Source organism: Choloepus didactylus, chromosome 15 (assembly GCF_015220235.1).
Source record: "Choloepus didactylus isolate mChoDid1 chromosome 15, mChoDid1.pri, whole genome shotgun sequence".
NCBI classification, from domain to species: Eukaryota; Metazoa; Chordata; class Mammalia; order Pilosa; family Megalonychidae; genus Choloepus; species Choloepus didactylus.
This window is the reverse complement of record NC_051321.1, coordinates 7649547-7676687: the sequence shown is the minus strand read 5'-3', so window position 1 is coordinate 7676687 and position 27141 is coordinate 7649547. Positions and strand designations below refer to the sequence as shown.

Below are 27141 nucleotides of genomic sequence, written 5' to 3'. Positions count from 1 at the left end.
CTTACCTATAGGAAGTATACAAATCATTCCTACTTACATTGTAAAATAATAGGTTGTAAGCTTTCTTGTCTTTATGTGGATAATCCAGGATTTTAAGTGGTGTCCTTCTTGACTTGTTAAACCAGGTGAGAATCATCTCTGTAGCTGACTACACGTTGAGATTAAAGCAGCAAAGACTCGTGCTGCCTGAGGGGAAATGCCCTGCTGGTTGTAATATTCCCCCTGAGAGAGACAGATGAGCCTGGATGAAGATCCTACATGTTCCTACTAATGCTTCTGAGCATTGTCTTTAATGGGAAGTCAGGACCACACCATTGATGCTTAGGGCCTTGTGTACTCTGAAAAGTAGGTGGCAGAACACTTATGTCTCCGTAAGGTCCAGGAAACTAGTGAAGAGAAAAGAAAAGTGAGCATCTCAGCAAAGAAAAATCCTCATACATGTATATAATCTTGTGCAGTTATGTTGTTTTGCTAGTTACTATTTTGGCATTATTAATTTAATTTGGAATTCCAGTAGTAAGTACTGGACCAGGAAAGTAAATAATATGCCTTTTTGAAAATCTATAAATACAATCTGGTCACATGTAAAATTGGGGATATAGAAGGGAAAAAAACCAAAACCATTCATCCTAACACCCTGTTTCCAAAATTATCAGTTTCCATTGTTGTCAGTTATCCCATGCGTATTTTACCAACTTGTAATTGTAGTATACAATTTATCTGTTTTTAAAATGTTTTAATTTTTATGCAGAATTCACTCTTTGTGGTATATACTTCCAGTTTTTGACAGATGCATAAAGTCATATGTCCACCTCCTCAGTCATGATATAGAACATCCTTCTTGTTGAGCCTTTGTGGTCAAATCCTGTCCTTCCCCAATTCCTTAGGATCTCTGGAAGAAAGAATTCAGTCTTTTACCATCAAATATAACATTAGCTGTAGGCTTTTTGTAAATGCCCTTTATCAAATTGAAGATGTCCTTTCTATTCCTAGTTTGCTGAAAGTTTTATTTTGAATGGATGCTGAATTTTTGTCAAACGCTTTTGCTACATCTGTTGCAATGACCACATGGTTTTCCTCCTTTAGTCTGTTAATATGTGAATCACGCTGATTGATTTTTTTGTTTGTTTGTTTAGAGTATATTTTTTTTTAATTGAGATTGTTCACAAACCATACAATTATCCAAAGATCCGAAGTGTACAATCAGTTGCCCACGGTACCATCATACAGCTGTTCATCCATCACCACAATTTTTTTTTCTTTCAATTTTTAGAACATTTTCATTACTCCAGAAGAGAAATAAAGACAAAAAAAGGAAACTCAAATCCTCCCATACCCTTAACCACACTCCACTACTGATTCATAGTATTGGTATAGTACATTTGTTACTCTGGATGAAAGAATGTTAAAATACTAACTGTAGTATATAGTTTGCAACAGGTATATATTTTTTTCCTATATGCACCTCTATTATTAATTTTTATAGTGTTGTACATTTGTTCTAGTTCATGAGAGAGATTTCTAATATTTGTACAGTTAATCATGGACATTATCCACCACAAGATTCACTGTTATATACATTCCCATCTTTTAACCTCCAACTTACCTTCTTGTGACATACGTGACTCTGAGCTTACCCTTTTCACCACTTTCACAGACCATTCAGCACTGTTAGTTATTCTCACAATATGCTACCATCACCTCTGTCCATTTGCAAATGTTTAAGTTCACCCTAGTTGAACATTCTGCCCATAATAAGCATCCACTCCCCATTCTTTAGCCCTGTTCTATATCCTGGTAACTTATTTCATGTCTGTGAGTTTACATATTATAACTAGTTCATATCAGTGAGACCCTACAATATTTGTCCTTATGTGTCTGTCTTTCACTCAATATAGTGCCCTCATGGTTTCTTCATCAACCCAACGATTTTGTTCACACACCCTACATTCCATCCTAAGTAAATAATCAGTGGTTCCCTATATAGTCACATATTTATGTATTCACCATCATCACCACTGTCTGTATAAGGACATCTCCATTTCTTCCACAAAGAAGGAGGAAGAGTCATAGAAGGTAGAGAGACAAAGGAAAAACAAGAAAGAGAAAAACAAAAACAAAAACATGACAGCTAGGAAGTGACAAAAGGAAAGATAGCATTAAACCAAAGTTGAATAAAGAGACAACATCACCAATGCCAAGAGTCCCATTCTCCTCCCCTAAGTCGTCCCCCACCCCAATATGCATTTAGCTTTGGTATATTGCCTTTGTTACATTAAAGGAAGCATAATACAATATTTCTGTTAATTATAGTCTCTAGTTTGCATTGATTGTATTTTTCCCCCAATCCCACCCTATTTTTAACACCTTGCAATGTTGACATTCATTTGTTCTCCCTCATGTAAAACATTCGTACCTTTTATCACCATTGTTGAATACCGTAGATTTCACTGAGTTATACAGTCCCAGTCTTTATATTTCCTCTTTCCTTCTGGTGTCCCACATGCTCCTAACCTTCCTCTTTCAACCATACTCACAGTCATCTTTGTTCAGTGTACTTAAATCGCTGTGCTACTGTCTCCCAAAATTGTCTTCCAAACCTCTCACTCCTGTCTCTTCCTTTCTGTCTGTAGTGCTCCCTTTAGTGTTTCTTGTAGAGCAGGCATCTTGTTCACAAACTCTGTCATTGTCTGTTTGTCAGAGAATATTTTAAGCTCTCCCTCATATTTGAAGGACAGTTTGGCTGGATATGGGATTCTTGGTCGGTGGTTTTTCTCTTTCAGTATCTTAAATATATCACCCCACTTCCTTCTTGCCTCCATGGTTTCTATTGAGAAATCTGCACATAGTCTTATTAAGCTTCCTTTGTATGTGATGGATTGCTTTTCTCTTGCTATTTTCGTGATTCTCTCTTTGTCTTTGACATTTGATAATCTGATTATTAAGTGTCTTGGCATATGCCTATTCAGATCTATTCTGTTTGGGTATGCTGCGCTTCTTGGATCTGTAATTTTATGTCTTTCATAAGAGATGGGAAATTTGCATTGATTATTTCCTCTAGTATTGCTTCTGCCCCTTTTCCCTTCTCTTCTCCTTCTGGGACACCCATTCCTGCATTTCGTGTTGTCATTCAATTCCCGGAGACGTTGCTCATATTTTTCCATGCTTTTCTCTTTCTTTTCTTTTGTGTGTAGGCTTTCAGGTGTCTTGTTCGTTCTCCAGTTCCTGAGTGTTTTCTTCTGCCTCTTGAGATCTGCTGTTGTATGTCTCCATTGTGTCTTTCATCTCTTGTGTTGTGCCCTTCATTTCCATAGATTCTGCCAGTTGGTTTTTCGAACTTTCAGTTTCTACCTTATGTATGCCCAGTGTTTTCATTATACCTTCATCTCTTTTGCCATCTTACCTAAACTTTTTGAATTGATTTAGCATTAGTTGTTTCAATTCCTGTATCTCAGTTGAACTGTAAGTTTGACCTTTGACTGGGCCATAACTTTGTTTTTCTTAGTGTAGGTTGTAGTTTTCTGTTGTCTAGGCATCTGGTTTCCTTGGTTACCCCAATCAGGTTTTCCCAGACCAGAATGGTCTCAGGTTTCAGAAGGAGGCAATAGTATCAGGTCTCCCTGAGAGTGTGTCTTAGAAGATTGATACACCCTTTGAGGCCTCAAGACACTGTGCTTTTTTGCCCAACAGGTAGTACCTGTCAGCTTGTAACTCCAGACTGGTGTAAGGAGGTTTGGCTGTTTTCCCCCAGGCTCTGGGGTCTGGTTCTGAATGTAAGGTGGGTAGTAGAGCTTGGCACCACCTCTTTCCTCTTAGGGAAGATATACCCCCTGGGATATATCATGTGCATTCAAATAGTCTCTCTGACTTGGCTGTCTCCACCCTTGTCTGTGTCAGAGTGCTGGGAACTGAAAATGGCTGAGGCTTTCTCCATTGACTTGAAAAAGGGACAGAAAGCCCCCCCTTCAGAGCCAGTTCACAGCCACCCTCAGTTTCACCCATCGGCCAGAGATAGCACCTGGTTCTCTCGGCTCCCCCTCCCTCCCAGAGAGGTCCTCCAGCTCTCCAAGGTCAGTTGTCACTAAAAGCCTCTGTCTGCTTGTTAGCGATTCATCACTTGTATTGACCAGTCAGCATTTGTTAATTAAAACCCCAGTTGGAGCTGGCTGAGCTATATTCGCTTGTTCAGAGAGTGCTGCTCTCTAGCATAGTGTGGCTTTGCAGTTTGGGCTGCCGTGAGGAGGGGTTCTTGGCTCGGGTCCACAGTTTTTACTTGCAGATTTTATGCTGTGATCTCACACAATCCTTCCAATCCAGGTTGGTGTATGATGTGTGGACAGTCATGTTTGTCCCCAGCAGTTATTCAAGATTATTTACTAGTTGTTCCTCGTTGTTTACTAGTTGTTCCAGGGGGACTAACTAGTTTCCACTCCTTTCTATGCCACCATCTTCTCTGTCGGCACCCACACTGATTTTTTGAATGTTAAGTCAGCTTTGCATTCTGGGATAAACTTTACTTTGTTTCAATGTATTATTCTTTATATATATTTATACATTAGATTTGCTAAAATTTTGTTGAGGATTTTTGTGTCCGTAGGGGATATTGAACTGCAGTTCTCTTGTCTTGTAATGGCTTTGTCTGGCATTGGTATTGGAGTAATGCTGATCTCAAAATTCATTGATAAGAGTTCTGTTTTCTGTTTTCTCAAAGAAATTATGTAGAACTAGCACTGCTTCTTCCTAAACATTTATTAATATTCACTAGTGAAACCATCTTAACTTGATATTTTCTTCGTTGGAAGTTTTTAACAATGAATTCAGTTTCTTTTAATAGCTATAGTACTATTTGGATTATCTTTTTCAGCTTCAGTGAGTGAGGGTCCATTTCATCTAAGTTGTCAAATATATAGGTTCACAGTATTCCCTTATTTTGCTTTTAATATCTGAGGGGGTATGTAGTGAGGTTTCTTTTTTCATCAGTTGATGGACACTTGGGTTGGTTCCATCTTTTGGCAATTGTGCGTAAAGCTGCTGTGAACATCAGTGTGAAAATATCTGTTCAAGTCCCTGCTTTCAGTTCTCTTAGGTATTTGCCAGGTCTCATATGGTAATTGTACATTTAACTTTCTTGAGTTACTGCCAAACTGTCTTCCACAGTAGCTGTACCATTTTACATTCCCACCAGCAGTGAATGAGTGTTCCTAATTCCGCATATCCTCTCTAACACTTATAATTTTTTATTTTTTGTTTTTTATATATAGTAACCATTCTTGTGAGTGTGAAATGGTATCTTGTGCTTTTGATTTGCACTTCCCTAATGACTAACAATGCTGACCATCTTTTCATGTGCTTTTGGTCATTTGGGTATCTTCTTTGGAGAAATGTCTGTTCAAGTCTTTTGCCCAATTTTTAAATTAGTTTGTTTGTCTTTTTGTTGAATTGAAGGGTTTCTTTGTATATTTTGGATATTAAATGCTTATTGGATAGGTGGTTTCCAAATCTTTTCTCCCATTATGTATGTTGTCATCTTACTTTCATGATAAAGTCCTTTGAGGCTTAGAAGTTTTTAATTTTGATGAGATCCCATTTCTCTATTTTCTCTTTTACTTGCAATTTGGGTGTAAAGTCTGAGAAACCATTGCCTAACACAAGGTCCTGAAAATGCTTCCCTGTGTTTTCTTCTAGGGGTTTTATAGTTTCGTATATGGTGTGAGGTAGGGGATCTTCATTCTTTTGCAAATGGAGATCCAGTTTTCCCAGCACCGTTTGTTAAAGAGACTAATCTTTCCCAATTGAATGGTCTTGCCCCCTTGTAAAAAATCAGTTGGCCATAAATGTGAGGGTTGAGTTCTGAGCTCTTAGTTTGACTCCATTGGTTTATCTGTCTGTCCTTGTGCCAGTACCATGTGGTTTTGATTACTGTGACTTTGAAGTAAGTTTTAAGATCAGGAAATGTGAGTCCTCCAACTTCATTCTCCTTTTTAAGATGGCTTTCACTATTTGGGGGCCCTTGGAATTTCATATGAATTTAATGATTAGTTTTTCTATTCTGCAAAAAAGGTTGTTGGAGTTTTGATAAGAATTGTTTTGAATCTGTGAATTGCCTTGGGTAGAACTGGTATCTTAACAACATTTAGTCATCCAAAATCCATGAACACAGAATGTCTTTTCATTTATTTTAGGTCTTCAATGGTTTCTTCTAGCAGTGTTTTGTAATTTTTAAGTTGTTTACATCCTTGGTTACATTTATTCCTAGATATTTGATTCTTTTAGTTGCTGTTGTAAATGGAATTTTTTTCTTGACTTTTTTTCTTCCAGTTGTTCATTACTAGTTTATAGAAGCACTACTGGGTTTTGGTTGTTGATCTTATATCCCACCACTTTGCTGAATTCATTTATTAGTTCTAGGAGCTTTGTTATGGATTTTTCAGGATTTTCTGTACGTAGGATCATGTTAACTGCAAATGGGGAAAGTTTTACTTCTTTCTTTTCAATTTGGATGTCTTTTATTTCTTTTTCTTGCTCTGGCATAAACTTCCAGTACAATATTGAATAACTGTGGTTATCAGGTCTTGTTCCAGGTCTTAGAGGGAAAACTTTCAGTCTTTTACCATTAAGTAGGATGTTAGCTGTGGGTTTTTCATATATGCCCTTTATAATGTTGAGGAAGTTTCCTTCTGTTCCTAGTTTTCTGAGTGTTTTTTGTCAAGAAAGGGTGCTGGATTTTGTCAAATGCCTTTCCTGCGTCAGTTGAGATGATCATGTGTTTTTTCCCTTCATTCTGTTAATGTGGTTATGCCGGTTTGAATGTATTATGTCCTCCGGAAAAAGCCATGTTCTTTGATGCAATCTTGTGGGGCAGATGTTTTAGTGCCGATTAGATTGTAATTCTTTGAGTACTTCTGTGGAGATGCACCCCACCCAACTGTGGGTGATGACTCTGATTGGATAATTTCCATGGAGGTATTACCCTGCCCATTCAGGGTGGGTCTAAATTAAATCACTGGAGCCATATAAATGAGCTGACAAACAGAAGGAACTCAGTGCAGCTGCAAGTGACATTTTCAAGAGGAGCTACAGCCAAGAGGGACACTTTGAAGAACACACTGGAACAGAGACAGTAGCTTCAGCTTACAGAAACATTTTGGAGATGGCCATTGAAAGCAGACTTTTGCTCTGGAGAAGCAAAGAGAGGACAAATGCTCCGAGAGCAACTGAGAGTGACATTTTGAAGAGGAGTTGCAGCTTAGAGAGGAACGTCCTGGGAGAAAGCCATTTTGAAACCAGAACTTGGAGCAGACACCAGCCATGTGCCTTCCCAGATAACAGAGATTTTCTGGACACAGTGTAGGTACCTGATTGTTGATGTGTTACCTTGGACACTTTATGACCTTAGGACTGTAATTGTGTAATCAAATAAACCCCCTTTATAAAAGCCAATCCCTTTCTGGTGTTTTGCATTCTGGCAGCATTAGCAAACTAGAACAGTGGTGTGCTACAGTAATTGATATTTTTTGTTGAACTACCCTTGCATATCTGGGATAAATCCCACTTGATCATGGTTTATAATTCTTTTAATGTGCTGTTGGATTTTATTGCTAGTATTTGTTCGGTTTTTGCATCTATATTCATAAGTGATATTGGTCTGCAATTTTCTTTTCTTGTGGTATCTTTATCTTGCTTTGGTATAACAGTGATGTTGGCTTCGTAGAATGAATTATGGAGTGTTCCCTCCTCTTCAAGTTTTTTGAAGAGTTTGAGCAGAAATGGTGTTAATTCTTCTTGGAATGTTTAGTAAGAATTCCCTGTGAAGCCATCTGGTCCTGAGCTTTTCTTTGTTGGGAGGCGTTTAATGACTGATTCAATCTCTTTACTAGTAATTGGTTTGTTGAGATCTTCTGTTTCTTCTTGAGTCAATGTAGGTAGTTTGTGTGTTTCTAGGAATTTATCCTTTTCATCTAGGTTATCTAACTTGTGGGTGTACAGTTGTTAACAATATCCTCTAAATAATCCTTTTTATTTCAGTGGGGTTGGTAATAATTTCCCGCTTTTCATTTCTGATTTTATTTATTTGTATCCTGTGTTTTTCTTCATCAGTCTAGCTAAAGGTTTGTCAGTTTTATCGATCTCCTCAAACTTTTGGCTTTGTTGATTCTATTATTTTTTTTATTCTCTGTTTCATTTCTTTCCACTCTAATCTTGATTCCATTTCTTCTGCTCACTTGGGGTTTAATTTGCTCTTTTTCCTCTAGTTGTGAGGTTAGGTCTCTGATTTGAGATTTTTCTTCTTTTTTTAAATGTAAACATTTAGAGCTTTCCCTCTCAGCGTAACACTTCTGCCAGCTCTTTACACCCTGAGCAGAAACCCCCTCCAGTATTTGTTTTTGATTAGTTCTCTATAGCCTAATGATAGCTTTTCTTTTGGAGGAAACACTGAGTAACATTTAGGTACACTGCTCTTGCATTCAGCCAAGTTGCTAATCCTCAGTGTCAACATACCCTGTTACTGGTGCATAGAGAGGTATATTGATATATTTGTTGCTGTTTAGCAGATATACAATCGAAAATAACTCATGGCTTTTCCTGTTTGACAGCAGTGGGTAAATTTAATTTATTGGTTTCCACAAGGTGACAATATAAATATATGATATGTGAGAAACAGTAATTCAATTATTTTCACAAATTGATGGTTTGAGTAATTGTCTAACAGGTAATAGTTTCAGTCCTCTAATATCTTGTATAATCATAACAGTCGTCTATGACTTAAATAATTTTTATTTTAGTGGAGACTTCTGTTTATTCAAGATATTAATATTCTGTTAAAAAAGTATTTTATCTAAAGTTTTCACGCATGCTTCATAAAATCCTGTTTATTTAACTCGCATTAGTTTTCAAGGCTTATTAAATAAAAGACTGTTAAATATGATGTTCTAGTTTGCTAATGCTGCCGGAATGCAAAACACCAGAAATGGATTGGCTCTTATAAAGGGGGTTTATTTGGTTTCACAGTTACAGTCTTAAGGCCATAAAGTGTCCAAGGTAATGCATCAGCAATCGGGTACCTTCACTGGAGGATGGCCAGTGGTGTCTGGAAAATCTCTGTTATCTGGGAAGGCATGTGGCTGTTGTCTGCTCCAAAGTTCTGGTTTCAAAATGGCTTTCTCCCAGGACATTCCTCTCTAGGATGCAGTTCCTCAAAAATGTCACTCTTAGTTGCACTTGGGGTGGTTGTCCTCTCTTAGCTTCTCCAGAGCAAGAGTCTGCTTTCAACAGCCATCTTCAAACTGTCTCTCTTCTGTAGCTACTCTCTCAGCTTTTGTGTATTCTTCAAAGTGTCCCTCTTGGCTGTAGCTCCTCTTGAAAATGTCACTCTCATCTGCACTGAGTTCCTTCTGTTTGTCAGCTCATTTATATGGCTCCAGTGATTTAATTTAGACTCACCCTGAAGGGGTAGGGTAACACCTCCATGGAAATTATCCAATTAGAGTCATCACCCACAGTTGGGTGGGGTGCATCTCCATGGAAACACTCAAAGTATTCCAAAATGTAATCAACACTAATGTCTGCCCACACAAGATTGCATCAAAGAAAATGGTGTTTTGTGAGAGATAATACATCGAACTGGCACATATGATACTTGTATCAATGAGATTAATTTATTTATAGGTTTCAAAACATAGAGAAATACTGGTTCCTAAGTCAGTGACTATTTCTGTTAGGTTTCACAGATATGCAAATGTAAACATCTATAATTTTATTGTAAAGAGGACAGCATCCTCTGCTGCAAGCCCGGTCACCATGGATTAATGAACATTTCCTTTTGGGACGAAGGGAAATGACAAGAAGACTTTAAAAGAAAGGAAATATAATAAATTTATGCTGTTTCAATTAGCTATTTCTTTCCCTATCCCAGAAGTGGAATAAACCGATCTTAGTAATTTACATGTATCTTAATTGTCTTAGACTCCTTTAGCATTGCAGTGAAAATTAAGACACATTCAGTTAGTTGAAATATTTTGTTTTCATTTTTGGTTATGCAGACACTTCATCATATGACAGCTAGATTGGCATTGTGCTGTTAGAAATGCTCGTTTTTCTGTTTTTTTTTTATTTTTGGATTAGGAATTTATTTGCTCTTGTGCTGTATTTTAATATTCAGTGCTATAGCACATTGGGGCCTCTGGACCTTTTGGTGGCTTTGGGATTTAAAATAATGTAAAACTGTAAAAGTTAAGAGTAATCTCTGAGGGAGGAGATTCGTGTGCCACAGTGCAGAGAACAAATCCTTTTAGGTTTGTGGATTGTTCCTGACCAGTTATGTAAGATCAATAAAAAAGGAAATAAAAGAATGTAAGTTAACTACCTTTGGAAAAACGAGAACCCTATGAAATGATGGGACCCTTTTGAGTTAATACGTTCAGTGAAACTATAGATAAGAGTTGACTAAAGAAGGGAATGATTTGTAGAAATCAGAAGACAAAGATTTAAGATTCAGAAGTATGATCAGAAGAAATCAGAGACTAAAAATTTATGATCCTAGCAGTCATCATTTTTCTTTAGGCATCCAATTAGAATGACAGTGTGAAAAATTCAAATTTTGAACATTTGTTTTCATTTTTAAATGCTGTTACCTTGATTACCACCAAATAGTTTAAATTTCTCATAAGATTATAGGAAGTTTTGGTGAATGTTAACCCAAATAAAACTAGAACCAAGCCACTCTGATGCCCACATTGCATATAGTGCATGCATTTGAACAGTTACTTCTGCTGAACCCAGGGTGGAGTAGGGGGAAAGAGGAGATTTGCCTGATAAGAAAAGTGGGAATAAGAGGAGGAGAAATGGGTCTCTAAAGAGGTGTGTGTGGGTAGGGCCCTCAGTGGCTGCAGGCTGGGGCCTGTGGGTGCCTGCCAGTGTGGAAGAGTGGGTTCCAGATGAGGGGGAATGGATCAAGGCATGACTAGCAGAAAGGGATTGTCAGCTGTTATCTGGTGTATATGTGGCCAGGGGTCTTTTACATCTGACCATCAAAAAAGGGGATACCAAAAGTGAATTGCCGGCCTGTGCAGCCCTGTGTGACTGGAACGGGGATGGAGCAAGAAGCTGAGCCTGAGGGGCAGCCCTAAGCCCTCTGATTGAGGTTCCTACGCATTTGGCGCCTGGAGCCACCTTCTTCAGACCTAGTGTGTCCAAGTGCCCCACTGTCCTGGGCTGTGCCAGTGGAATGGCTGCCAAGGCCCAGTGTGTCAGGCTTTTGCGCCCCATGAATGGAACAGGGGAGCCTCGAGAGCCCTCAGCTCCAGGTGGGGAAAACTCTGCAAGGCTAATGTGCAACACTAACATGTCTGTATCTACTGATGGTGCTGTAAGCACCTCATAGATTCCTGCTTCAGAACAAGAGACCCTGGTTAGACGAAAGCCGTTTGCTTTTGAAGTTGTTGAAGTCTGTTGGTGCACAAAAAGACACACAACAAAAGAGGTTATATTTTATCTTGGCTGGTGTATTATGGCTAAACGATTATATGATGAGAAGCAACAACATATTGTATATTGTGCAAATGATTTTCTAGGGGATTTGTTTGGAGTGCCAAGCATCTCTGTGAAAGAGCACAGGAATATATGTACAATGATCTACAGAAACTTGGTAGTGGTCAGTCAGCAGGAACCATCAGACTCAGTCACATCCGTGAGTAAAAACAGGTGTCACTCTGAAGATGAAAGTGAGCAAAAGGACCTTGTGCAAGAGCTGCAGGAAGAGAAACTTCATCCTCAAATTTGATTTCTAGACCAACTACCTCATCTAGAAGGAGAGCAATTAGTGAGACAGAAGAAAGTTCAGATGAATTAGCTGGTGAACGACAAAGTGCCACAAATCTGATAGCATTTCCCTTTCATTTGATGAAAGCTTGTTCTGTGTGTAATAAGGGAGATATGCTATGCAAGAAGCAGTAGCAGTGAATTGACAGAGGCTGCATCAAATCCGGATCTTGATAATGGTATAAGTGAACATTCTGGTGATTGGTTGGATCAGGATTCAGTTTCAGATCAATTCAGTGTAGAAGTTTTAGTTGAATCTCTCAATTCAGAAGATTATAACCTTAATGAAGGACAAGAACTCTGAGATGAAGATGACGAGTTTGTCTTATTAGGTTTATCAAGTTACTGTATATCAGGCAGGGGAGGGTGATACAGATTCATTTGAAGAAGATCCTGACATTTCCTTAGCTGACTATTGGAAGTGTACTTTATGCAACGAAATGAATCCTCCCCTTCCACCGCATTGCAACAGATGTTGGGCCGTTCGTGAGAATTGGCTTCCTGAAGATAAAGGAAAGGATAAAGGGAAAATATCTTAGAGAGCCCAACTAGAAAACTCAACACATGTAGAAGAGGGCTTTGATGTTCCTGATTGCAAAAAAAAAAATGACAGTGAGTGACTCTAAAGAGTCCAAGCATTGAGGAAAATGATGATAAAATCACTCAAACCTCCCAATCCCAAGAAAGCGAGGACTGTTCTCAGCCATCAACTTCTAGTAGCATCATTTATAGAAGTCAAGAAGATGTCAGAGAGTTTGAGAGGGAAGAAACACAAGATAAAGAAGAAAGTGTGCCATCTAGTTTTTTCCTTAATGCCATTGAACCTTGTGTGATTTGCCAAGGTCGACCTAAAAATGGTTGCGTCGTCCATGGCAAAACAGGACATCTTATGGCATGTGCAAAGAAGCTAAAAAAACGAAATAAGCCCTGTCCAGTATGTAGGCAACCAATTCAAATGATTGTGCTAACTTATTTCCCCTAGATGACTTGTCTATAAAGGTAGAATTATATATTCCTAACTATGTAACCCTAAACGTTTAGATAGTTATTTTGGCAACATGAAATTTATTTTTATTTTTTTATGTATATCAAAGTGAGAAAGTCCATGTAGATTTCTCGGTCCATGTAGATTTCTTCTCTTTAGTGTGATTTACCTACTTGGAGAGGAGCTGGGGGTTAGTGAATATTCACTTCCTTTTAGGAGAATTTCACTTCTGTTTATATTTTATAATTGGGTTTTAATGTAATTTGAATTGGATATATAGCTCATTCTTTACTCCTACCCCTCATATTTTAAATAATTTCCACTTTCTCTTAAGTGAGAAGTATTTTTTTTTAAATATAAATAGGACATTTAAATATAACTTATTTAGTACCTTTCTTGTAAGGAGATAAAGTTTGTATGAAAGATTTAATATTTAAATTTTAGATACTCTTAAACTTCTGAATCTTAGTTTCTGTGTTCTTCCAGTATTTCTTAAAATACTCGTCACAGGTGAAAAAGAAATGGTGGTTACATTTGGTACTATAGAAGTAGAAATGAACTACTTAACTCTCCAACTTCTTTGGTGTAGTAAGGGATAGGTAGTGATGATGTTGTCTGTTGAAAAGTCTTCGAAGAACAGCCAGTATTTACACACAGGACAACTTTTATAAAGCTCCATAGTACAATGTGGAGTTGTCCTAGGGTGGGGGTGAGAGATGAAACCTGATATATGATTTCAGGATTTAGTGGGAATTGATTGTTTCTCTTAAATGAAACACAATTTAAGACACTTTGAAGTACTTCTTGGGTTGGTTTACATTGTCCATAGCTATTAGTTGCCTAGGTTTCAGACCTTTGCTTAAGGCCAGTTTTAGAAACTAGTGAATTCGGAAAGATAAATTCCGAAATTAGATAAACAGAAGAACTGTTCATTTTAAAATAGCTGGAAAGGTCAGCTTTTCCCTAAATTATCCAGAAATTATGCATCACTTTCCTTCAAGAATGGCAGGGTCATAGGATCCTAGAACATCTTTCAAACTATAGATTAACTTACTGATTTATATTTACATACAAGGCTTCAGCAAAATCGTATGACTAACCAAATTTTTAGACAAGTGGAATTGAGTTTTGATTTAAGGTCCCAGTGTTTTTTTTCCAAGGTATGACAAGTTGAGAACCATAAAATCACCTGAACTATGAGTTTAGAATAAAACTGAGGGATAATTTTACAAAGCAACTTTGTGTGTCTGTTACTAGCAGTAGACTGTCATAGACTTCAGAAAAACAACACGCACACACAACTTAACAATGTAGACGTATATAAGTAGGAAACAAATGGCTGAAGGTATCAATATTTGAGCCAGAGCTATTCTCAAATACAGTAAAGCTAATTAATTTGGAATTTATGATATTTCAACTAGAACTAAGCAGAATATATCCTTAGGAGAGTTAGTAGTATAAGATAATTTAGTGAACATTCAGAGTATATGTATGCAGTGATTATGCTGTTTACAAAACAAATCCATGCAAATGGATTCTCATTCTAAATGCCTATTTCTAATGTAGTCTTGATTGTCTAAATTTTTAGGCTTGGTATCCATATTTATTGATTTTACAAATAATTTATTAAATGATTTAAAAAAAAAGTGAATTGCCATGTAATCAGTCTTTTCTAGTACTAACCAATATGATTCATCATTCTAAGAGCTAAAAAATTTTCAGAACAAGCAGCAAACTTAAGAAGTTTTTGTTAAAACAGTTTTAAAATTGACTACTGTATAGTACAGTATAGTACTCTCTGACTGTGGGACATTCTTCACATCAAAGTAGTACTGACATTTTGGAGTAAATTAAGGCACAGCTGTTCCTGAAATACTTGATCCTGGCTTAAAGGATAGAGGAAATACTGTACACCTGGCGCCCGTGCCCTAGCCTGACTCCCTTTTATTTTCTTCATAGTGTCTTCATCTGACACTGTTTTCATAATTGTTTATTGTATGCCCCTCCCTACAGTCCTTCAGTAGAATGTAAATTCCATGAAGGCAGGGATTTTTATCCATTTTGTTTACCATTAAGAGCAGTTCCTGGTAGAAAGTTGGCACTTATATTTGTAAGAAAGGACTATTTGTTTCTATTGATATATTGAAATAAACGTCTAGAACCCATGAGCAATAGATACAAGAAGGTAAGTGTGGAGAAGGCCTTACTGGAGCGCCTTATATTTTATAGAGCAACTTTTCTCTGTGACAAGTGACTGCTGAGCCGTAATTGTTTGCTCTTGGGTCTTTTTCTGAATGTGTGGGGGCATCATTGTTCACTTTACCTGTCCTTTTTTTTTTTTTTTTTTTTTTTGAATACTCCAGCACTAACGTTGAAGAAGATGTAGTCCTCAAAACCAACAAGCACATTTACTCCCAGTTTTTGAGAGCTACTGCGAACAAAAGTGCAACCCTTTTGGAAAGAATTGATTTGGTCATATATTTGATGGAGCAGCTTGCACGCGGTGGCAGTGCTGTGCAGTGACATCTCCGCAAGTCCACTTCTGCCGAAAATGCCGTCAGTGCCTTCTAAACATGGGGCTGGCTTGTCCACTTGGTGCTTCATCTCATTAAATGTGAGGGAAATTTCCATTTCAAACAGGTACAGCAGTGGAAACACAGAGTTGTCATTTCCTGTGGGTTCTTTGGCTTCTTCATTTGAAGTGCTAAAATCGGAATCAAACTTAAAGCTTCCAGCATTTATTTCTTTGAGAAGTACATGGTACCTCAGTACTAACAGATTTGGTGTGATGCCATTACACTTTTAAATATTTTTTTTTGAAATATATTAAGCTATATGGGCCTAAGATATTACTATTTTGGATAAATTGTTACTTGGGTTAGAGGAACTTTTATCCAAATGATTTTACTGGTTCAAGTGGGTTCAAGAAACTTCCTGTAAAGCTACAACATTTCCTCCTAAATTGCACAGCAAGATGTGCCCTTTAGCTCTGGTGCAGGGTTTTTCAAAGACACATTGTGCAATTCTCTGTGTTCAGTGCATGTTCAGAACGGTTAGGTTTTCCTTGACTTTATATGACAGTTGATCAAGAACAGGTACTACCACCCTTTTTCTTTTTAAACTTGAAACTGTGAATAAGGTTAAGAAAGCTATTTTGAATAAACAAAGTATTTATTTAAAATGTCTTTGTATATTTCCATTTCACATTGAGATTTGATCTGAACTAGACTTAATTTAATAAATGTTACAAAGATGGAAAACATTAAAAGTACAATTCTGCCATCCACTAAATTCTCACTAGAATATTAAACTTATTACTTGCTGCTATGTGGATTGTGTCCAATTACATACACACATACCCTAGTTTTTCCATCGCCTACAGCAACAAGGCTGTATTTGTCCTGTCATAATACTCCCAGTTTTCAAGAAAGATAAGGTAACACACAAATCATGCTTTTCTGTTGGGGTTGAAGGTTTGGATTTATGAGCATGTCACCCCTGTAGTGAGAACCTTTACTGCCTTCAGATCTGCTGGAATGCGGGAAGATAAGTCGCCAGCTTCCTTGGCCTGGGGTATGGCACCTCTTCACTGCAGATCCCATTGCCTGGCAGCCCCTGCATCACCAGTCAGGCCTGCTTGAAGGAATCTGAGCTCTCCTAGGAAGGAGTCTGGAATAAACTCGGGTTTTAAGCTTATTTACAAACTGCTTTCTGTTTTACACAAAGGTGTTTCAAGTGTTTTCACTGTTAATGAATTGATGTCCACTACAGCTTGGCAGAGATAATTCTCTTGCCATTTGTCTACTTGTTTGCTTAGTTTGCATTGTCCTTGGGACAGATTTGCATCAATTTTCAAGAATTAATATGAATGCATTTAAAGTTTTCCATAAACTATAAAGCAGTTGTACAAAATCAACAACATCTTGTATCAGGACCACTGTCTAACCCTGTTTCCCCTTTCTACAGACAAGAAAACTGTCTTTACTCTGCTGGTTAAACCTGGGCATTTGATGTGGATTAAATAATCTTCTTTTGGGTTAATAAGTCCAAAAGGGATGTTCATACTAATGTAGAAATGAGCTGGGGTTAGGGATATCAGGGTTTTTTTTTAATCTTATCTCCTAGCCCTTCTCCATAGCTGAACAGTCTTTCAATCAAGAGGGAAATTTGTTTTGAAGCTAGAAAATATAAATTCTAGCACTCTTCCCTTGTCCAAGCAATAAATGAACATTCCTGTTGGGGGAAAAGTCCTTTTCAAAATTTATTTGTAATTCGCTGATTTTAATTTAATTAAAGCTTCTTAAAGTGCCTGTGTTTTAGCTGTTCCTTTAGAAAACTTGTATTTGCGGCCTCATCATTGAGGGTACTGTATCTTTTTCAGTTGATTTCATTTCCCAAATTTTGTCAACGTTACATGTTACATTGAGTTTTTTTGTGTTTGGTAAGGGGTAATGGCCATATTACGTAGAAGTAAAAGGGTCTTAAGGCCTATCCTAGATAAAAATGCTATGGGAAAAATAAAATTACCCAACAAGCTTTAAGAGTCTTACTTTGGTAGTCTAGCTTTCAGAGCATAAATAATCTGTCAGTATAAAGTATCTCCTGCTCTGCAGGGATGTGGATGGAGGTGATTAAGTGAATTCTAGAGAGCCAGGAAAGCTGTTCTGTGAAGGACTGTGGGGATGCAGGCTGTGCAGTCAAACCAGAAAGCATCACAGAGACCATGAGAGAAAGGGGTGAAGAGTGGTGGGCTTGGATTGGGAGATGAGGTTCAAGCTCTGCCACTTGGTTTGACTTTTGGCCGGACATAACTAATGACTGTAGTGTCTTTGACTAGGAGGGCACAGTCATATCTGTCCTGCCATTGTGACAGAGTTTTGAAAATCAAGAGAGAAACACACCTGAAGACCTTCTATACACTGTTGAATATTAGAAAAATATAAATTATGATAACAAGGATTTTGGGATGTAGTTAATTTAATTCTATAACCTTTCCCATTGAACCCCTAAGTCTTAAGTGCAGTAAAATCCTTTCCATGCCATAGGGGGTGGCATGTCCTTCCTTGTTGATTGGAACCCGTGGCTATGGCTGCCTTTCTGTCTACTCTTATGGGTGCGGGGGGCGGACAGGGGCAGAATTGGGAACACAGCCACAGAGCTGTAAAGAGAGTGGAAAGCAAAGGCAGGGTTCCTCAGGCTACTTTTTGTTTTTAACCTTTCCTAAAAAGTTACTAGAACTGGTTTTTGCATGGGAAATTGATTTTTAAATAAATATTTCAAAAATTCAAGTAATGCTTATTCCATTGGATTTTAACTTAGGGAACCATATTTGCTTTAGTTAAACTAAACATCTGATTTTCTTTGTAGAAGAAACTGTTTTTTTCTCCTAGAAGAAAAATCCCATGGCCATTTCCATTTTCCTGTTTTTCTTATTACATGTTCAGTGTGGAGGTATGGACATCACAAACATCAAACCACTTCCCTGAGATAGACTTTTTTGGAAATAATCCATTAGAAGGAAGCCAGGAATTCTGTTGTTTGTCCTTGTCATTAACTACTTTCCAGTATGTGTTGCCTTTGAAAAAGAAAAGGGAGTTGTGTGCATAGGAGTAGTAAGCTGAATCAATATTTCTGAATGGATGGTTTTGGGGAATTATTGCTGGGAAAACTTTGATAATCTTCCTTGGGTAAGAATTAAGTACTTGATTTGTGTTGATGTCAAATGCAAACACCTGCAAACAAATAAGAAAGTAATACTGGTTTTTCTGAAAATCATTGATTTTTTTAGGTCAATTTATAGCTATAAGGTAAGTACATCTGTGGCTTTGCTCCAAATTCTTTAGACTTGAAGTTTTAAATTTTCCATATGTAACGAATGATCTGCCATTGCAGTCTATACCTCTATACTTATATATGAAGTAATTGAGTGTCCCCATTTTGGACAATAACAGAACAGCTTTTAACTAAGAACTTGGTTTTCTGGCATATTGCTATCAGGGACAGAAATAACACTAGGCTAGAAAGCCGCCTACTTACTAAGGACTCCTTGAAGAAGTAAATTAGCTGCTTTCTTCGATCATAAAAGGCTGTGTCCAGGGGACTTGGGATGCCAGGAAATCCTTCTGAAATCAGTTTGGGGTAACTTTTGCCTTGTTCATCTTCTGTGTGGGCCTGATCCTTGTCACTGTCATACCTCCAATATTGATTTCCTGAGAGTCAACCAAAAAAAATTAATGCATTTTATTAATACTAAATCTCAGGAAATGTGACAAAGAGGACAACTTCCAAGATAGGTAGGTCCCAGCCAATCATGTTAGGATTTCTGCCGTGATTCCAGAAGATATCAGGACCTTCAGGATCTGAGTGAGGCCCGGGTCTTGAATTATTTCTAGATTTGACCCACATGATCCATTTTTCTTCCACCTAATTGCTGCAGTTAGAATGTTAGTTGCCTTTCATGATACATCCCAGCCCGTGAACATTCCTATCAGCTCTCTTTGAAAGCTAAAACAAAACAGAAATGGTGCAGTCTTTTTCATGTCGGGATCTTCATTTCTTTTTTTTTTTTTTTTTTTGCTTGTTTTATGGTCTAGAGGTAAAGATCTTCCTTTTACTTGGTAATGGCCCAGATAGGTTGTCCTGAACCATCTTCCTATCTTAGTCAATATAAGCTGTTTGGTGTTTTACAGGAGAAATCATGATGCTTATTGTTGGATCATACCTTCTTCCAGTGTTTTAGATCATATAGTGCCATACGCCTGCTTCTTCCCATATTAAACATAAGGAAACTGGAGTAAAGAGAGTTAAAGTGACTTGCCCAAATTCAGCCAGCCAAGGGTGAGCCAGGAGGCAATCCAGAACTCCCAGATTCCAGCCAAGTGGACTTTTTACCCACTGTCCTATGAAATAACTTATAACTTTGCTCCATTTCATTTCATGGTCCAAATGCTAATTTCATGCTCTGAAACAGTAGAGGATTAATCTAGGCTTTTCTTACTCATTCCTAACCCTGAATGGTTGGCATATTGTCAGCATATAATAGAGTAAATCCATGGAATTAGATACTTCTGTGTTCACAACTCACAAAATATCTGAAGTGGTTGCATTCCTTAGCAACCATTCTGCACTTCATTTGGGAAGGTTCACTATTGAGAACAGCATGACCTGTGTCGCTAGAGGGAGAGAGGTGCAGTTCACTCTTTAACTGGAATGGTGTTTGAATTTAAAGTATTCACAGCAAATTAAACGTAAGATGTTTTTAAAGCTCCAAGAATAAAATACAGCTGCATTGTAGCAATTGCCCCTGATGACCTGATTCTATAATTAAGATTCTTTGAGTGTTGCCAGCATGTAGGTTGGGACTTCTTAAAACTGAAAGATGTGCTTCCAACTCTGCAAGACCCGAACTACATATGTCCACCATAAGGCAGTTTTCTTTATGTAACTGAACTGAAATAATTCTCCCCTTGTGTGATGTGAGGGGAAAATAATAAGGTTTCTTATGGTAAAATCTGCATATAAATTCAGTTGGCTTAACTCTTTTTTGGTAATTTAAAACAATATGGTTAAATCACTAGGATTCAAGCAGAATTGTCCCCGTGTGGGAATGGGAAAAGAGCAATAACAAGATCGTGACATTTGTGATTAGGCTCCGTGCTGTTTGGTTTTGCAAAGGCAGCATCCTTGTGTGAGGGGTACGGAGGTAGTGACAGGTGGAGCTCTGAGTGAAGGGGAGCAGCGGCAGAAACACCCAGACGTGCCCTTCCTGGCACACTCACTGTTCCGACCCCACCCAGGCCGCACGGCTCAGCTTCCGCCTCAGCAAAACATCAGTCTCTGCTGTCACTCCAGCCGAGGACCACATCACAGGGGTCTCCTGCCACACCTCGGCAAGTAGTTGTCCCGCAGCTCTGCCTTTTTCGTCCCCAGCTCTGAGGCTTTGCTTCTGCTTCCCAGCTCCCTCATACCCACCCCCCACACAACACACACCATTCCAGGGGCCCTTGTGGACATGCTAGGGGCTGCCCAGCCTTTGCATCCTGCTCAAGCCCTGTTTCCTGGGTGGCTCCAACATCTGATTCCAAGTGGCTGTGATCAGTCACCTCTTCTGCTCATTCTACCCTTGGTATGCTTCCAAGGTTTTGTGGTTTTTTTCCCCCACCAGAACCAGATGAAAACTTGGGTGGCACAGGCCCTTCTAGTTCTTTGGCAACCACCTCAGGGGCTGGCACAATTCATTTACTCATTCACTCATTCAGTACATTAAGTGCCTTCTTAAAAAGATGAGGGGATGTGACATAATCCCTATTCTCATGGTAGTCTGATGGAACAGACCGAAACTAAGCTAGTATTTACAAAAGCATTACTAAAGATTCCATGGTGGTGCCCCAAAACATTTATTCCGAATGCACGTATTTAATAAAAGAGAAACAGAACATTTACCTTTAAAAAAATAACGTTCATCTCTTCTCCATGTCCAGATGTGGACAAAAGCATCTAAGTTTTGTGTTGGGATCCCGTGCCAGCCAGTGAGGATTTGGATAGGATCCCCGTAGCGTGTTCTGTTATTTCGATTTTCATAGAGCCAATACCAGCTGTTGCGGAAAAAATACGTGCTAAATCTTAGCATCAGTTCTCCATATTGGTTTCTCTCTTTGCGAATCCAGTCAAACACAGTATCAAATGAGCCTTCACATGAACCTAGAAAGAAAAACAAAAATCTGGCCACTTGCCACACGGTGCAGAAACCAACTGTTCTACTTTCATGTGTGACTTGAGTAGAGACAACTGCAAAGCTGAAGTTTTCCGTTAAAACATCTGAAAGTAGGCATCCTCTGAGATTGAAAGCCGGTCTCCCCCGGCTGAGCTGAGTGGGGCTGGACCCGGGTGCCTGCAACAGTCCTGGCCCACAAGAGTTGTTCTGGCTCCATGTTTACTAGCACTCCTGGCCCCCCTCAGAAGCGTCTCAATTTGGATGCTAAATCATACAATCACCCTAGATACGGCTGATGCCCCTCTTGATAGCCGATCTGACTTCAGAGGGCAGTAGGCTGGCACACACGAGTACGGTTCCAACTGAGGGAAGCGCGGCCTGATGTGGCAGATGAAGTATGTACCCAGTTATATGTGATCCTGGTCTGGCTTCACATTCCCGTGTGTATGAGCCCATGGTAAAGAGGATCTCTTGAAGATACTGGTTTTAGGTAAGGTGAGGCCCAATTGAAATAGGGCCAGCCTTCATCTGGATTACTGGAGGCCTTTATAGCAAAAGAAATTTGGCCATAGTGAGAGAGAGCCTCGGGGAGTTGCCAGAAGCCACAAGTCAAAGGAACCCAGAAGAGAAGAGAGAGGGCTTCACCATGGGACAAGAAGCAGAGAGAAAGCCAAGGAGCCCCAAGGTCACCAACAGCTAGCACCAGAATGTTACAGACTTTGGACAGAAAACATTGCCTTGCCAACACTTTGGACTTCCCCTAGCCCCCAAACCATGACTCAACAAGTTCCTTCTTGTTTAAGTCAACCCATTATGTGGCACTTGTCACAGCAGCCTGGCAAACAGAGACCCCTGGCTTTTGTTATTTCCAAAGACACTGGTGCCAGGAACAGGAGGATTTGAGCAGAACAGAATTGGAGATGGTCCCCTTTGGGACCTTTACATGGAAGGAGGACAGATGGCTTTGCTTCCCTTCAACCTGAAAGGACCTTTAGCATGAGCCCTGTTCTCCACCTGTGTGTGTGTTGGGGGGGGGTGGGTGCGTGGTGGTGGTTACCGTTAATCACTTAAATTAATTAACCACCAGCACTTTGGCCTGAACAATTAGAGATTAAAGCTTATCTGGCAAGGATAAGCTGTTCCCTGCCTTGGGATTGAAGTAAACCTCTCCCAGTGGCTTCTGGTTTGTGTACCTCTTGTGGGATTCCAGGGCAGGTAACGTGGCACGTGCACGAGCCACAGTGGGGAGTGGGCTTGCTCTCCACCTGTGGCTACGTTCTGGGCACAGCCACTGTTAGCTAATTAGCATCATGGAGTTTGAGAGCAGCTACTCTGGGGTGCATCGAGCTGGAGCTATGTGAGGACCAGCCTCCCAGTGAGGAATGGAGTCCTGTGCTCTGAAATCCTGAGTGTTCCCCAGGAGGACAGCCTTACCATACAGCTTTTGAATGGCCTTTCTGTCTGACCAGTCCAATTCAAAGGCAGGCTCCTGGGGGATGTAATTTGGCTGCATTATTGATCCTGTCCTGTAGGTGTGAGGCAAGCCGAGGACATGGCCAATTTCATGGACTGCCACCTAGAAATGGAGTGCAAACTGTCAGTGCTGCACCCATCCTGGGCGTGGGTTCTACTATGACTGGCCCATTCCTGAGAGCGGGCTCTGCTGCGGGATAAGTTGCACTCACCAAGCAGAAGCCCCTTAGAACAATGGCGAGGACTGGGGCACCACCACCAAGACCGCTTCTCTTAGGAGGATGCTGACTCGTAATTAGAAAAGCTCTGGCCTTTTGGACTTGGGTCTAGGGGTCTAGTTTGCCGGAAGCCACACATGGCACTGCCCTTTGCCTCATCCTTTTGAGTAGTTTGAGATCACTTACTTTGAGCAGGCTGATGCCAGCATCACTGGTGGGAGGAGTGAAGTGTTCATCGTCATCAAAGTGAATATCGCCCAGGCTCCAGGCGTGTGCAAACTCCTGCCCACTCCCATCAAACGCCCGAGGGCAGCCCAGATGCCGGCCTGGCAGAGGAGAGGTGGTCTAGATACATACGCACCCTCACTCACAAATCCATTAGCTTTTTGAGGCTCAAGCAACAATAGTGAGACTTCTAGGGGTATATGTAGAAGACATCGATGAGATCTTTGTATATGATTTCCTCTGATGAGACAGATTTCTCACCTACCAGGTACTGGGAATACTAACCCCGAGAGGAGCTTGTCCAGTAGCAGAGCTGGCGTGGCAACTCCTAACCTTCCCTGCGGTCCCGTCGGGGAACTAGGGCTGCTGAGGGCTGCCCTGCTCAGCTTGCTAAGTAAATCCCCAAGGTGAGGAGTATGAAGACATGGTTTGTGGAAAAACCATGTTGCAAACTGCGTGTTAAAGACTGCTATAAGCTGAGCCATTAAACAGAGGAGACCATTCTGCTGCTGAGGTGTTTCTGGGGGACCCGGGATGATGTCACGTTTTATGGAGGAAACAGATTGAGCTGAATCATAGCTTGTTGCCCCTTACATTTGTACATTTTCCACAAGCTGTGTCTCCTTTACTCCTCACGTTGGGGATTTCATCCAGTGGGATGGGCAGGGCAGCTGTTGGCACTCCTAGTTTACAGGTGGGGCTGCAGAGGAGGTAAGCGATTTGTCCAAATCCTCAGAGCTGGGAGGCAGTGGAACCAGAGCTTGAACCAGCCAGGTCTCCTGACTTGGCTCAGTTGACTCCAAATGGTGATTTCTGTACCCGAGTGTGGAGAATGTCCCCATCTGACCACCGGCAGCTCTAGGCAGGGTGATGAGCCCATCCCTTCCTGGTGAGATCGCCAACAGCAACCTCTGTAGAGGGCTGACGGTTAGCCAACGCTTTCCTGGCAGGTGCTATCTCAGGACAAGCCTCAGAGGTAGGGATTATTACCATCTCGCTGGGGGTGGGCACAAGGAGGACGCCCGGGTGGGATTTGCCTGAATCTGCCTGTCTGAGCCGATGCTTGCTGGGCTTACCATGATGCTCCGGTACCTCACCTGGCGCCCCAGGTCCCTCCCTCCCCCGTGCTCCGGACCCTGCTTGGCGCTAGAGCAACCCTGCACCGTGCTTTAGGAGGAGGGAAGGCCGAGGCACTGCAGCCTGCGCCCTTCTTACCTCTTCCAAAGCCCAGTTTTATGTCGACCAGCGCTCCGGGGCCGCTGAGATCCTCCTCAAACTCCAGCGGCATCACCTCGCTCCACATCCGGAAGGCTAACTGGAGGATGTGCCTCTGCTCGTCCGCCGAGAGCTGCCCGCTGTAGCCCTCGCTGACCAGCCTCCACTTCAGCGTCGTCTTGGCGAAGGCCTGGCTGCGCGCGCGGCCGGGCTGGCCCTGGGGCTGCGGGGAGCGCCGGCGGCGGGCTCGGGGCGCGGGGGCATCGGGCTCCCCGCAGCGCGGCCGGTTCATGGCGCGCAGCGTGGCCGCGTCCAGCGCCCCGGAGGCCGGCAGCCCGAGGGCGCGCTGGAAGGCGCGCACGGCCTCCGCCAGGGCGGCGCCGCCGGGGCTGGGGGCCCGCAGCGCTGGGCCCCGAGCCCCCGAACCCGGGAGCGCCTCGGCCCAGCCGTACTTGGACAGGAAGCGCTGCGGGAGAGAGGCGCCCGGGTCGGGAGGCGCCCGGGGCTCGGGCTCTGGCCCCGGCCGCCTCCCCGGCTCCTCGCAGCCCCCGGCCGGGCCCGTGCTGGGTCCTCAGCGCCCACCTCCCGTGGCGGGGGCTTCTGGGAACAACCCCCAACCCAACACACTCCAACAAACCCAACACACCTCAACACACCCCACCCCACACCCCCGACACACCAGCACACACCCAGTCACAGTCCATCTGCGTCCTCTAACTGGACTTTTCTTCATAGCATGAGCCAAGGACTGACAATACATTAGGTATGTGTTTATCTATATTATCCATTCGTTAATATTATAGAATATGTAGAATATAATTACATCTGATATTATTGTATGTATTTGCACATTTATATTGTAGATTTTATGTATTATATAATTTACAGAATATAATTGCATATCTATTAAATGTATGTTATGGATTATCTGCTATGATATAACATGTAGAGTGTGCAGAACTACATGTCTGCATATAGTTACATGTATTGGGACACATGCATACTATACGGTCCCTGAATTGGGTAGCATTAATATTCCGTATCAGTGGGTTTGTTTGTGTCAAGTGACTGGCACCGAGAGCACGGTGGTGGTGGTGGTGGGGGGCGTTGTCCTGAGAGTGTGGGCCCTGGTCCTCTCTGTGGGGCAATCGGAGTGGGCGCCGGGGTGTGGGGCTGGGGCAGAGGTCACGGTTGGAGGTGGACGCGGGGCTGGGGCGAGGAGAGACTAAGGCCGCGGGAGGCAGGGAGCCTAGGGGAGGGCAGGGCCACGTGTCACAACAGGGGACAAGGTCTGGACGGAGAGAAGGGAGTCAGGGCTCCAGGGCCCTGGAGGGGTTGTGCCCTGGAGAACCCCTGTGGGTGCCACTCACAGTGCACAGGGGAGAGGGGCAGGGCCAGGCTGCCCAGGGCCCTGCCACCACCACAGCCCACCTGGTCCGGACCTCCCTCCTCAGGGCCCTCCTCCTCCAGGACCCTCGGTGGAGATGAGCCTGGAGATCCTGGGCATCTGCTGGCCGGGCATGGAGACTGCCAGGACCAGCACGTCCGGGGTGGGTTTGAGGGGTGCCACCCAGTCTGCTCGCCAACCCACCTGCCTGACCTTCCTTGTGGAAGTGACCTCTGGAGAAAGGCATCCCCCACCCCCCACTGCAGTTTCAGCAAGGCCAGTGGATACCCCGCCCCTGGGCACCCCCAATGAGGCAGCCAGCAAATGCCGCGGGACAGAGCCCGGGCCCCCTCCACCAGCCTGTGCCGCCTAGAAAGGTCTTTGACCTTCAAGGCGGTCTCTCCACGGGACCACATGGGTCACTGGTGGGAGGCTGACCCTGGGGCTGTGGTTCTTTCAGGCACCTCGGGTTGAGCGTTGATCGATGGCCTCATCACTGGCATGAGAGCCACGGAAGCCGCTTCCCCACGAGGCTTGCAGCGCTCCCAGCTCGCCTGGCCGTTCACGGCCTCTGCACAGCCCAGTCCCAACGCCTGCAGATGCGCCCACCCATGGCTCAGGTCAGCCCCGGAGCTGCTTCGGGGGGAACACGTTCTGCACATGGTGGGTGCTCAATAAATACTTGTCACAGAGCCACAGCAACAATTTAGATAATAGAGGAGTCCTTTAGAAACGGTGTTTGTGGGGCATGTGTGAGCGTGAGTGCTCTGAGTGTGCCTTCTGTGCATGTGTGCATGTGCACTGTACATATGCATGTGTGGGTGTGCACATGCATCCTGTGTGTGCAATGTGCATGTGTGTGCACGCATGTGTGCATCCTGTACACACGTGATGTTGTTCTTTGGGGGCTCCTCCTACCTGGGCAGCACGGAGGTCGGCGATGGGCTTGGCCCGGCGCAGGGGGGTTAGCTCCAGGTCCGAGTGGTCCCGGCTGTGGAACAGTGTTTCGGGCTGGGCAGGCCGCGGGGCAGCCAGCCAGCAGAGCAGCAGAGTCCGACGGAAGACGGAGGCGGCGTGCATGGCCCGGGCTGGCCTGAGGGACCCTGGC

General features: G+C 42.0%; 2 protein-coding genes and 1 pseudogene across 4 annotated transcripts in view; 2 read left to right on the top strand and 1 right to left on the bottom strand.

Annotated features, from left to right (window-relative positions):
* The window catches only part of EDRF1 (erythroid differentiation regulatory factor 1), a 55023-nt gene extending 39040 nt beyond the window's left edge, over positions 1 to 15983 (top strand). For 2 of the 3 annotated variants that reach the window (XM_037804339.1, XM_037804338.1), the window contains exon 25: positions 15166 to 15983. In XM_037804339.1, coding sequence (XP_037660267.1) covers positions 15166 to 15325 — 160 coding nt within the window. In that variant the 3' untranslated portion in view covers positions 15326 to 15983. Of the gene's footprint in view, positions 1 to 125; positions 346 to 15165 lie in introns of all 3 variants that reach the window. The other variant, XR_005211838.1, reaches the window with a different exon arrangement.
* On the top strand, positions 10172 to 12899 carry LOC119510168 (annotated as a pseudogene).
* A 2251-nt stretch (positions 15984 to 18234) lies between the features above and the next one.
* MMP21 (matrix metallopeptidase 21) lies at positions 18235 to 27113 on the bottom strand. Its single transcript, XM_037805330.1, has 7 exons — positions 26952 to 27113; positions 24647 to 25112; positions 23393 to 23532; positions 22950 to 23091; positions 21245 to 21502; positions 18839 to 19011; positions 18235 to 18534 (listed from the first exon to the last, which is right to left on the bottom strand). Exons 1-7 carry the CDS (start codon positions 27111 to 27113, stop codon positions 18235 to 18237), a joined length of 1641 nt encoding a protein of 546 aa, XP_037661258.1.
* Between the last annotated feature and the right edge of the window lie 28 nt (positions 27114 to 27141).

Coding starts and splice junctions, on each gene's coding strand:
- MMP21 (XM_037805330.1), bottom strand. CDS start 27,113: ATGCACGCCGCCTCCGTCTTCCGTCGGACTCTGCTGCTCTGCTGGCTG. Junction 21,503..22,949: donor GGCCATTCAAAAGCTGTATG/GTAAGGCTGTCC, acceptor TTTTCTTTCTAG/GTTCATGTGAAGGCTCATTT. Junction 19,012..21,244: donor TGAACGTTATTTTTTTAAAG/GTAAATGTTCTG, acceptor GTTGACTCTCAG/GAAATCAATATTGGAGGTAT.